Source organism: Myripristis murdjan, chromosome 11 (assembly GCF_902150065.1).
Source record: "Myripristis murdjan chromosome 11, fMyrMur1.1, whole genome shotgun sequence".
Lineage (NCBI taxonomy): Eukaryota > Metazoa > Chordata > Actinopteri > Holocentriformes > Holocentridae > Myripristis > Myripristis murdjan.
Window position 1 is genome coordinate 26,935,344 of NC_043990.1, and position 13,636 is coordinate 26,948,979.

Consider the following 13,636-nt stretch of genomic DNA (forward strand, 5'->3'; position numbering starts at 1 on the left):
GACTGCAGAAGGTGGTTCCAGCACAGGAGAGCTCTCCAGTATCAACTGGAGTAACAGGGCCTCTTCATTCTGGAAAACCAGCATATCGAGGAACTCGCCCAGCAGTTTGGAGGCCACAGAACTAACATGGGTGTGGACATTGTCCTGCAGGTTCTACCATACCTTGAGTCCTTGAATCCTGGCAGGGTATGTGATGCAGGGTTTACGGCCACTGCAACTGGAACAGGCAGCAGGTACAATCCCTGCAACTTTCCTGCCTCAGCATAAAGTTTAATTATCTTATATAACTAACACATGCCTTCATCAGGGAATTATTAATGCTTGTCCATCTTCATCCATCTCCTGGGAAGCAGTTACATATTAACCAGGGGTATTTCTGCCTCAGTTATGTTACATGTGTAGGCTACATCCGTGTCACAAATCTACACCAACCAGCGAAGTTCTAACCACCGATTAAAGGAGGAATGTTCACACGTCATGAAACCTTGATTTACAAAACACTGCATGACAGTGCACAAGACAGGTTCCCACTCTGTCCAGTGTAAAACTCCTTGATGTTTCCATGATGAATCTGTTAAACTGACGTGATATTTTTTTTCCTTGACAACATTTGTAACACTTAAGTTTCAGAGGTCGTATTAAAGTTTTATAGTTTCCTTCTGCCAGGAAAGTGAACATAAAATGAACACACTGGAAAATAAATAAGTTCGTTGACTCGAGTGCATGTTGCAATCATTAATGGAGTGTCTGCAGCACAAACTGCAGCTTCTCTGAGACCCACTGGCTCTGGATGCTGTCAGCTGGATGTGAGCCAGCCACTGGGAACAGCTGCTACTGCTGTTTACTCCACTGGTGCAAAGGATCATAGGATATGTGTCCTTTAATAAAGTTTATGAACAGAGTTGATGAACACCAGTGTTTCAAATTATTTTTCAAATCTAATTTGTGTATAGATTTTCTCTTTTTTGTTGGACCTCACGCATTTTTTTTCCGCTTTATTTTGAAGGCCGACGCCCTAAGTTCCGGTCTTACCGTATCTAACCAGTGGTTTCACTGTGACACCGCTGGCAGCAGCCCGCCACACAGCTGGAGCGCGAGACAAGCACGCCGGTGCCGCGAGGCCCCGCCCCCTTCGCAGCAACACCGTCAAGAAAAGCTGTTTTTTTTTTTTTTTTTTATAATCATTTATCATCATTTTATCATTTGATAATTTACAGATACGGTTTTACTGTTCAGTACCTTTAAATTGGACTATGTCCATGTTTAAATGACCATGCGTCTCACCCTGAATCATATTTATATTATATATTGTTTGGCAGGGAGAGCCTGGGAAACATTTAGACCTGAGGTTTTCAAACTAGTTCATGTTCTGGACCGCCAGGGTGACGTGCAGAGAGCCTCAGACCTGGAGTCTGTGAAGTGATTTTGTCCTGTGGGTACCCTCATCTGAAAAAAGACATTAACCTGAGCAAATTCACTTTATTTCTTTCAAAAACATGGGGGGAAAGGTGATTACTTGAATTACCAGGACATAAAAAATAATAAAAGAAAAAATACAAGTACTACTCGAATATTTGTGAAAAAAAAAAAAGGCCAGAAAAGTAGCACAAGAAAAAAAGAAAAAGAAAAAATAAATACATATTTTAACAAAAAGTAGTAGGATGTAATTCTTGTAAGATTTCTTGTGTCTAAAAGAAACACCTCTCACTAGCATTTAAACTCCACCTTTTGCTGAGGACCCCAATTATGGGCCCCTGGGAGTCCCCGGACCCCAGTTTAAGAACCACTGATTTAGACCATGGGGCACAAACTCTCCAGAGAAATCCAGAGCGAAATGAATATGAAGAAGAGGGACATTTATTAAAAAAAAAAAAAAAAAAAAAAAAAAAGGATGTGCACACATATGTGATTGGATCAATGGTCGAGTCAAGTAGTTTTCCAGTTGAGTATTAAAAATGCAGCCCAAAGTGCTTCACACTGCAAGAACACAACAAATATATTGTGCTAGACTAAATATTACAACAATAAAAAATAAAAAAAAGTTAAAAACAAATAAGTAAAAGTCAATAAAAGAAAAACAAAGATAAAAATAAATATGAAAACCAACGATTCACCTGAAAAGCTGAGGCTGTAACATTACTCCAAAATAAGAAACAGATTGAGAAGACGGGGCTTTAGTTTCCTTTTTAAAAATATCAGGTGAGCTTGTCCAGGTTTAGAGGCGTGAAAACAGAAGGCAGCCTCACAGCTACTTTTACAGGAACACTGACGCAGGTCCATGTTCTGTTCTGTTCTGTTCTTTGGATTTTGTGATATTTGAAATGTGACTACCTCCTGCTGATAATGCATCAGTGTCCCGTCACATTCCAGGAGCCCTGTGGTTCCTGTGTCCTCACAGTTCACCGTGAACATCAACACAGTGTGCAGCCACCTAATGAACACCACTGGGGCCACCCATTAAAGCCCTTTACGTGCCAAAGCTAAGTGGAGTTTGTTTTTCCCACCTGGGTTGCCAGGTGCTTCAACCTCCCCGAGGATGGCGATGGTGATGGTGATGATGATCGCAATGAAGGTTTCCCAAGAGCACGGCCGAGCATATACCGTGCCAAAGCACCCATGGGAACCCCGCGCCCCCACCCAGCCCCACCTCCTCGTTTTTGCCCTCCATTGCAATGATAAAAAGCGCAAGATCATGAACAAGCAGCTGACATTGCAGGTTGTAGGACATAACACAAAAAACTTTGCAAGGTTTTTGGGTGGTACTTGAAGTGGTCATTAATAGGCATTATAGCGTTTTTGAAAAGCACATTGAAAGTACACACAAAATTCATGGTTCTAATAACTATGGCATAATTTAATTTTAAAAAATTAGGGGGGTTATGGGGTTGAATACTTTACTGTGCAACTGCATGACTAATTATATTAAACAAATGTAATTTTCTGATGTTTGTCTGATGATTATATGGCAGGAAAATGTACTACAGCTTCTAATGGGATTATAATGTTGTAATGGATCATAATGCAATGGAAGTGGCATGTTTGCTGTGTAAAAATAGACAAGTGGGACAGCCAAAGAGGTTTCCTGTCACCACTGAATATGACCATGACCATTTGTGTAATCTGTGTGTGTGTGTGTGTGTGTGTGTGTGTGTGTTACAATGTAGCCGAACTAGTCAAGCAACTTTGATTTAGTAAGGCGACTCATTTGTGCTCCCTCCCAACGCCATGAATAAGTTTTGTGTTCAACCCCCCCTGCGCATGCTGATCTTGTGATAGGGGAAAAGCACATTCCCTCTACATTACTTGCCAAGTGTGTGTGTGTGTGTGCGTGTATGTGTGCATTGCACAGGGGAATCCTGCACTGAGAGAACAGTAAATCACATTTTAGCAGGATCATGTGATCAGTCCAGGGTGTAGGGAGGCAGGCAACTTGCTGGAAATCCCTGCTGGCCAGACTTGCTGTTTCGGAAAGATTTTAAGAGGAAACAGGCTGGTTTAAAGGTTATTATGTATGAAAAGAAAAGATTATTGTACAAGTCTCAAAGTGTGTATAAGTCCACAACAATGGCAGGCAGTGAAACACAGCATGGCTCTTACAGTGACAAGGAAAAGTCGGAAAATGTCTATTTTGAGGAACAATAGTCCCACCTACAGGGCAGCTTGATTAGCCAAGTGCAAACATCACACTCCCATTCACAGACAACTGGCCAGAGACTGGCAACTTTATTGATTAGAATGAAATAAACTACATATCAACAAGCAACTATACACTTAAAACTGAGCATTGTTTTCAAAAAACAAAACAAAAGATAATGTAAAAGTATACAAAATTAGAAGTATAAAACTGGTCCCTCTGAATAAGTGTTGAGTGCAAATTATACAAGGCACGTCAAGAGAAAACTAGGTGCTAATATAATGCAAAATGTTCAATAACAGTGTGTAACTAGAACAAAGGAAATGCCAGCTTAATATCCAATGATTAGACAGACGCTTAACACAGCTGTAAAGGCCTGACTTAAGCAGAATGATTAAAGAATACAACGGAAAGGCAGTAAAAAAAAATTAAAAAGGCACACTGGAAAAAATCCCCTTGAGGATCTTCCAAATTTCATTCTATCGTTTCATATAAAGATATATAGTGTCCTAAATTTTAATATCTTCTAGCTGTAGGTGGGAAATAACCTGAGGTAAAAAAAAAAAAGGCATGCCTGATTAAAGCTTACTCAGCAGCCATTCCTATATTTCTGCAAAAGATCAAGACAGATCATTTTGAATAAAACCGCAAACAATCAGTGACTGGCTGGCATATCCGATGCCCTGAGGTGGAAAGTAAAGCACATTGCAATATGAACCCGATCTTGAAAGAAACAATCAAGCAGGTCACTTCAAAGCTAAAACTATCTGCTCTTAGTGGTACAAACGGCAAGAAGCTCTGTAACTGACTTGAGGTGTTTCAGCTGAAGTCTCGGTTCGGGAGGACCAGCGGGGCCACCAGGGTCCACAGGTAGAGGGCGAGGCCGAGCCAGCTGGAGCTGATCTTCACCCAGACGGCCGGCATGCTGCTCTGCATGGCCTGGTAGTCGCTGTCCGGCCTGGAGAACAAAAAAAAAAACAAGGTGAGAGGGAAGTCACAGTCTTGGGAGAGCATTAAAAGAAGGCTAGGATTAGATGAGTCTTCAACTCATTATTCTAAAAGATGGCACCAAGCTAACAGACCCTCTAATCTTTTTATATTCCCATTTTATTCCCATTGTATAATCTTCCTTTTGGCTGTTAAAATGGCTATGTGTCGCCATTGGGATCATTACGTTTTCATCTCTCTTCATCTCTTCAATCTTGAGCGTACTTCCAAGATGTAAAAGGAAAAACCAAAGGAGGACACTTACATGTACCAGTTGGTGAGGGTCATCATGATGTAGAGCGAGGCCAGCAGGAGGCTGAAGTGGAAGAAGGAGTAGCTGTAAGTGACTCCATCTTCTTCGTTGTCCACAGCATGGTGGACTCCGTCCTCCCCGGTGGCGGACTCGTACCCAGCAGCCAGACCCTGCCCTTCCTCTGTCTGCATCAGCCGGTTCACCTGGGCGTTGTTCGAGGAGCGGATGCTGTTGGGGACCAGAGGACAAGGGCTCACCTTGAGACAGGGTATGACGGGGTGTGAGCAGCAATGGGCTCAAATCAAGATTTAATCCTTACCACTGGCCATTAAAGGGCAGATTAATTAGCATTTGGAGCATCTGGCCAGTATCCAGCACTCAGTAACAATGAGAGGAAATGAGCACCACTACTGTCCTACAGAACAGCTGGGGGCAAAGTGACATAATATCACATTTTTCAAAATGGGTGAACTATCCCTTTAACATGCATCTTGTGGCTCATGGTATCAGCACTGGACCCAGTCTTGACGTGAACCAGGGGTGAGCATTATGAACAAAGTAACATATCACAATATTTACAGACATTTTCATGACTGATAATAGGCATTAGGACATTTTTCATGTGCGACGTGCAAACTCTGCATAGCGAGTGCAAAGCTTATAAGTTAAGCCGTAGTAGCATCCATTACCTTTAGCCAGTATTTGCTTTTCTTTCCAGAAGTCTTTCTCTCAATTGACTTGGCCAGCAGTGACTGAGTCAGCCCCGCCGGCTGTTTGGCTGTTCTCAATGAGGCACTCTGAGAAAACCATTAAATTTTAAGCTTTCAGCTTGTTCTTTGAGGCGCTTCTTTTGAACATGATTAAGCTGGTGTGTTGTTTTACATCCCGTTGAACCAATCCTTTGTAAATGCCGCAATTGATGGTGCTTTGAGGGGTGTTGGATTTAGCAAATCCAAGCCGGTTCCAAAAATGGAGGTGGAGGCGTCCTCTCCCCCAAAAGTAGCATGCTAAACTAATGTCACACCCCTGCTGGTAATAACATGAGGTTTCCAACAAAGGAAAAAAAGGGAAATCTCAATTCTAATGAACAAATATCCATTTAGATTTGTCTTTTCACATGACTACCATGCATGGCAGCATTGTTTAAATGGATTTGTGAGGATACAATGAGAATTGGATGAAGCTAAGCAGTGAATGTATGAAGTACATGCACGCATTACAGGCTTACATAAAATATGACAGTCCCCACAGTGTGCCTGTGAAAGCAAATCAGGATGAGAAGTACAATCAACACAAAAAAAAGAAGGGTACCCGTCATTGTGACCTACCTGGCGTAGAGAGTACAGAAGAAGAAGATGACCAATCCCACAATGCCCTGTGCATCCCACCACTGGACGTTGGGAGCTTGGGTAGGTGCTGGTTCAGGTGCCGGTGTTGGACTGGTGTTGACGAGACTCAGCAGACTGGGGTTACACTTGCGGTCTGCGGCAGGACACATTAAGCACATGATAGAAAACCTTGCTGAGTGATAATGTGGACAATACAACAGCACGTATATTATAATGAAATTCTAATAGGACACAGATTAAGTAATTATTTCACTATCAGGGTGGTTGGGGTGAATCACAAAAGTCTAGGTCCAAAAACAGAGGAGCAAAACAGCAGTTTACATGCTTTCACAGAATTTCCTTCATTTCCATGCACCCCTTCTCTCAGTCAACAAACCTGATTCAGGCCCTTAACTAAACGCAATTGTGTGGTGACTCACTGTCATGGGACTTACTGGGGTTATTGGTCATGGCAGACCAGGTGACGTACATCGTGTAGAGGGAGATGAGGGAGGCTTGCAGCAAGCCTGAGGAAGGCTGAGCCTCCTGTGGAGAAATGACATCATGCACATAGAAAAATAAACAAGTCAAAAATAAACGTGTCACAATCTCTTAGCCAAAAGGGGTGTAACAATCCATCCATCTGGCACGATGTAGATTAAATGATCAGTAAATCAATATCATCGATGCGTATCATTTTTTAAATAGCATTATGCATTATGTTTGTAAAAGGTCATCATCAAAGGGTCCTGAAATGAACTGAACATTTGCACTTAAACACGAGAAATGTAGCACCTTATAGTGAACAACAGATGGTCTTTTAATAGTCTCTCTATAAAAAAGAATAATTTGTTTTCCAAAGTCTATTTTTCATTTTCATTAAAAAGAACAGATTGTTTTGTTATGTCTGGAAGAGCTCATAAACAAAAACTAATCATGTTTTAGTTGCCTGTTGTGAGTTAACAGAGATGTAACTGATCGCAGGCCCCTAAACTGCACTGAAATGAAATCTCATTGTGGCAGACTTCATGATACAGGCAAATATCAGACTGTTGTCCTGAAAAATCAATATAATATCAATTTTGATGAAATGTGTGATTTACACCCCTAATAGCTTACCGACAAAACATTTTCCTGGCTAGCTGATGACATCCACAGATGTACTGTAGAACTGATCAACACTACACTGGCTGTGTATGAGAAGGCCTTGAGATCATTTTGATTTGGCATGTATGCATATGTTTATATTATTATTTTAGTGTTCTTTAGTCAAAATGCTGTTTCATCCTTTTCCATCCTGCCAACAATAGAAAACTGAGAGGGAAAAACATTGAATATTTGTAATTTTTCTTTCATTTCTAGACATGACAGTGGTCACGTCATGATATTGAATACTGTCAAAAAAAAAAAAAAAAATCAACTGCTTCCGTTACAAAAGCTTGGTATCAGCCTTCAAAAGCTACCGGTTGAGTCATGAAACAAGGGTCAGAAAGTGTGTGCATCACCTGGACTTTGGGCAGCACGGACACAATGGACACGATGATACAGAAAATGAGGTTGAGGCTGATGAAGACCTTGTGCTCTGTACAGTCATCACCTTGGGTGTAGAACAAATAGAAAAGCACCACAGCAGCAAAGGCCAGAGCATACTGGAGGATGGTGAAGAACAAAAGAGCTGCAAGAGAAAAAGAAAAAACTATCATACTATCTACTATCATAAAAGTAGATGGAGAACTGTTAATTTGGTGAAGCAGCATCTGGCAGTTCAATGTGATGATAGGTTGATTTGATTGAACGAGGGTTACTTCATTATTTTTTCTTAAAAGCCTAATATTTGTCAAATATTGGAAAAGTATTATTACATGTAAGGTAATCATTACTATCCTGGGTTTTACCTGCATACCAGCACTTAGGGCTTCCGTTCTCGGCCTTCTCCAGCCAGGACTGGTTCCAGGAGTGAGCAAAGTCCACCAGGAGGATGAGCTGGATGATGATGAAAACGAAGGAGCCCACCACTCCGAAGTAATACCACACTGGAACAAGACAGAAACTGCTCACAGCATTTCTCTAGAAGGCGACCAAGCTTTGCAATGACAGGGGCATCGGTTCACTAAATCCTGAGGTGGTGGACTCTCTGCAGCCAGGTGCCACTGTGACCCAAGAGGCTGCAGGTTTTCATTCCAACAAAACACCACGGCAGCTCATTTCACACACCAGCTCTCCCTTTCTGCTTGAACCTGTGTTACTGAAATCACCTGCTGTAGCGTTTGGTTTGAATGAAACCTGCTCGTGGCTGCAGACCACACCAGTGATTTTGCATGTTTAGCATAATATCTACAAGATGTATAAACTTCACATTTCTGCTAATCTTTTCAAGAAGCATGCAGTCATATTTTAGAACTGCAATATCATTTTTCATCCCTTTTATCCAGCCGTCAGTCTCCATTTATTCCACTCCAATTTGAAAATGAATTCTCAGAGACTTCAAACTTTCTTCACACCAGTATTCCATCACCGAAATAAAGTCACCCACGTTATTTTCCTAAAAGCAGCAGCGCTGTTGTGTTTTGATGACTTGAAATTGGGTCTAGTCCCAATGGAAATGTTTGCTTTCCACAACCAATTATCAGTTCTGTGATTATCATTGGTACCCCTGCATGATTTGCAAAATGATTTGCAAAATGGTTTGTTTCAATGTAAAAGGTGGGTACATTGTATTAAAAGGGTCAAACATTCAAAATCACTGGTCAAAATCTCTGATCTTATATCATGTGACATCACAACTTCTTCCAGACTCAATTACCGTATTTCCCCAATTAATTGCCCAGCTGCAAATAGCCGCCTGGTTCTTTTAAATGCCTGGGGTCTGCACCCATTTTGCATATTAAACACCCACCCGAATAACCGCCGGGGCGATTATTTGCATTATATTGAGGTAAACCCAAAATAAGGCTATTCACCTTATTTTTGCAGAAGTAAACAGTTAGCCGCACAATAACTGTGCGGCACTTCCGTTTTCTGTCAAAATAAGAGAGCTAGCTATAGAAAAAAGGGTGTAACGTAATCTTAAATCAACCGACTATAAATATGTTGGACAGTAACTGTCATCACAATAATGGCCTGGTGCAGGTCTGTGCAAAAATAAATAAAGGCCTGCAGCGAATAGCCGCCTGGTTCTTTTAAACGCCTGGGGTCCAAGTTGATTTTGCGTATTAAACGCCTGGGCGATTAATTGGGGAAATACGGTATATTGCAACTAAATTTTGAGGAAAATGTGGAGTAATGATGAAAGACAATATATTCTTATTTGTTAGACAAGTTATTAGGTCACCAAACAATCAGCTGGTCCTGAATTCTCCTCTCATGTAATCCTGGCTTCCAAATAAATTTTTCCATTTTAATGATAAAACTACAAGACCAAATTTAGCCTCGCCTAGGATACTTAGGACTGGTTGGCAGCAACATACAGGTGCAGGCTTTATACCTGTGTTAAAGGTCCCATCTGGGATGAAGAAAGCTCCCACAGTGATGCCAACCAGTACGAGGAACTTGAAGAACCAGAAGCTGAGGAAAGCAGATGACAACAAAGGTACTTAAAGCATCTCCAACACAATGTCAACACAGTCACTGAGGTGCAGTGCCCACATCTGGCCACCAGAGTGCAACATACTCTTATTAAAATGGGGCATGATGGATGGAGGCTGCAGTGCTCAGTACGAACCCATTTTGGATGGCGGCTCTGGGGTCCTTGCTGCTGCGCACACGAATCATGATGATGGAGAAGAGGAAGAAGAAGCAGGCCATGGCGAAGCACATGCGGTACACAGACTTGTAGCCGACGATGATGTCACAGTTCACCTTGTTCTCTATGCCGGGTATTGAAGAGCCGCCCACGCAGAAGCCTGGAATCTGATAATGCAATGTGTTAAGCACACAAAATAGCAGGCCAAAGACAGAGGAGGTCTGAAATCAGGTCAACTGCAATGCTTTGTGATATTGGAATATACTGAAAAAAAGATCCCGTCTCCATGGGACTCCCTGAATAAATAATAAAAACATATTTCATTCATCTTGTACAACTGGTTAAAGGATATTGCTGTTGCTGATTAAAACCATTGCAAATGCCTGTTTTCTTTCCATGTTTTTCTTTGAAGGATGACAACAATAGTATGTGATTTGGGGAACTTAAGCCACCTGGGACCTTGTGAAACCTGTCCAAATACTTGGCAGGGTGAATCTAGGTGTATCTAACGCTAAGTTTCTTTTCTCACACCATGACGTGTCTCACAGTGTTGGTTTTGTTGACTGAAACTATTCAATGACACTTTTGTCCACAATGAAAACAAGACAAAACATAACAGTGAAACTTTGTTAAAAAAAAAAAAAAAAAAAAAAACCTAGCACAAAATACAACATTATTGTCAACAAATAAAAAAAGAGATGAAAATGCGTGAAACAGACGAATAAAAACACAGTTCCTGACCTCAGCTTGGAAGGGAACAGATATATGGTCTAACTTTACTTTTGTTATTAAATGGAATGGTAAATAGATTGCATTTCTATAGCGCTTTTCTAGTCTACTGACCACTCAAAGCACTTTACAATGTTTTTGCCTCACATTCACCCATTCACACACTGACGGCAGAGGCTGCCATGCAAGGCGCCTAGCTGTCCATCAGGAGCAGTGAGGGGTTCAGTATCTTGCTCAAGGACACTTCGACACACTCTGGAGGCGCAACCGGAGTGCAATATAAAAGTGCAATATAAACACAAAAGCTCAGTACAAAATACAAGCAGCTATGATGAGGAATGTAGATCAACTTGTGTATCAAGGACACTAACAGATAACTTAATGTAGACTTTACAGAGAAAAAATGTGAAAAATGATTCTGTGGAATTCGATTTCATCAACTAAAGTGGCTGATGCTTTTGTCGACAAAAACTAGATTAAAACCAAACAAATTCAAATGACTAAAACGGGACTAAAACACAGTCAAAAGAGCAAGACTAAAACTAAATCAAAGCTGCCACTGGTTTTGGAGATACAAGGTTTTCATGTGGCGGCAGCAATATACTGAATTGTTGTATTTTGTATGTGCACATGCTGCAATGACAATATATCCAATATCCCAGGATAGCATCTTCAGTTATGCAAAATTTCACATGTTGTCATTTGACACAGCCTCACTATTGTTGTTACACATTACGAACATATTTATGTTTTTAATAGTTCCAATTCAGAGTGCACAAATCTGAGTCTTGTCCCTTTGTAAGTTCTGCTGCTACTAATACCACTAATGCATTTCTTCCAGCCTAAACTTATTTACCTGTTTTAGCTTCGTCTCCATCCCTGGCAGAATCATGATGACCGACACCAGAGTTCCCAGCAGCAGAAAGAAGGAGAAGGCCAGGCGGCTCACTGTGGAGTTGTATGTTGAAGGACAGCATGCTGACAGGAGGCAGGGGGCCGAGCCACATAAACACGACGCCTGGAGAGAGACATGGCAAGCGAAGACACAATTAGCAAGCCATACACAAGGATTCATACTTTGTAAAAGTGAGGGATGGGGCTCTGGGGTGTGGGATAATCAGGGTAATGTATGCATGGCTTGCACTTGACTGTGGATGCAAGGAAAAAAAAAACAGAACAGTGTCTCTAATGACAGGGGAACTGTCTGCCTTTTTCCTCTGTGTTCTTCTAGATGAGCAGAGACAAGTGATGATTTACACTGGCAATAATCAGCCCTGTGATTGAGGCTGCCATCATGACAAATCTTTCCCTCTTCCCCTGTCTCATCAAGCTTTGTGAACGCGATCACAGAGGATTCCTCCGTAATGCAGGCAGACTGCTGAGGGAGGTGTGGGAGCCACTGAGGCGGAGACTGAGAGGTGAGATCAGCCAGCCTTAACTAAATATGAGTATGCACCAGAGTACACAACACAAGCCTTGGGTGTAAACACTGCAGCCATGACGAGGAAGAATCTAGATTGCATGGTTCAGAGAGTAAACCATAGGCCCTGACAAAATCTTACACCAGCTGCCTTGACAAGAGGCAACACTTATACAAATGAGCTGCTGAAATCTTACAACAAATTCTTCAAAGTTACTATAAAAATATCACAGCCACACAAAAACAAGTTCTTAATTATATGGAAATTATAGGGACGCCATGGGAGACTAAAAAATAGGTCACTATGAACTAAGTGATGTCATAGAAGATTAAAAAACTACTATAAAGTAGCAGGTACTAATGAGCACCAGTCACAATGTATTCCCCTGTGGGAATATTGTTGTAATTTTATAGTGATTTCAATACAATGACGCACTGGCTGAAACCCGGAAATCGCGGCTTTTCGAAACATACATGTATATATAAGCCCTCAACCAGCAGGTCTATCAGGTATACATTATGATATTTCTTTTTGGTCACTCATTCATTGGGCTACAATGGCTATTCATGTCATATGAAGTTTATAGAAAAAGTTGCCCGTCAATACGTTTGTAAACTTCGCTACGGTGTTCCTCTTTTTCTCTAAAGGAACACCACTCCAAAGCGCATTCAGAAATCTGGCATTTCGGTAGTTACTTACTTACTGACAAAAATACAGAATTCGTAGAAAAAATGTTAAGACATTTCCCAAAACAATATAATGCATTCTTTAGTTCGGCATACATGTAATACTCCTAAGCAGTACTTCTTTCAGCAAAATACAAACTTTTATTGTTGATGAGCCGCTGATTAGCACAATATCTCTCTATAAAAACAGCAGTGAAAGGCGGGATCGGCAATGTGAGAAAGTTCAAAAATCTGAGATTTTCAGCGTTGCTTGATCCGTCAGGTTAGTGCCGTATTTACTAGAAGACCTCAACGCCATAGGAACATTTCTTTAATATCTGTTTTAAGATGCACGTAGCCTACATTTGCCTATAAAGTTGGTCAGTGGTAAACTGTCCGACTTTTCAATAGATTTTCACACTCCGGTCCCTCCGAGGTATTAGGGCAGGTATTGTGCATTTTCCGACACAAAACTACTTTGTTTACGCTTGTGTATTTTATGTCACTATTACACAATTCTGGTCAATAAATACTTACACAGCTGGCGAGTGAACACAATGCCATACAAGCTCCCATTTTTACTTAAACTCCCAAATCCCAACTGCAGTCAAACTCCGAAGACAACTTGGAAACTCGAGGAAGGAACTCGACTTTCTTGAGGAAAAAATAGTCAAGTGAAAAATAATAAATATTTCAATTTCCGGTCACAGTTATTGCACTGAAAATGTGGCTGTTTTTCAAATCCTCTTTTTTCCGTTTTTTTTTCTCTCTATGCTTCTGTCACGGTTATAGTCCATATATAGTTCAATTATTCCACCGAATGATTATGATTCATGTTGTGCAAACTCCAGTCCATACGAACAGATATTTCATCCTG

General features: G+C 41.1%; 1 protein-coding gene across 1 annotated transcript; it reads right to left on the bottom strand.

The window, feature by feature from the left end:
- Positions 1-3,692: 3,692 nt before the first annotated feature.
- Positions 3,693-13,408, bottom strand: serinc2 (serine incorporator 2). The gene is made up of 10 exons (XM_030064408.1): positions 13,297-13,408; positions 11,530-11,691; positions 9,924-10,111; positions 9,687-9,766; positions 8,098-8,235; positions 7,708-7,877; positions 6,658-6,748; positions 6,203-6,356; positions 4,887-5,102; positions 3,693-4,592 (listed from the first exon to the last, which is right to left on the bottom strand). Exons 1-10 carry the CDS (start codon positions 13,333-13,335, stop codon positions 4,454-4,456), a joined length of 1,377 nt encoding a protein of 458 aa, XP_029920268.1. The 5' UTR covers positions 13,336-13,408; the 3' UTR covers positions 3,693-4,453.
- Positions 13,409-13,636: the final 228 nt, after the last annotated feature.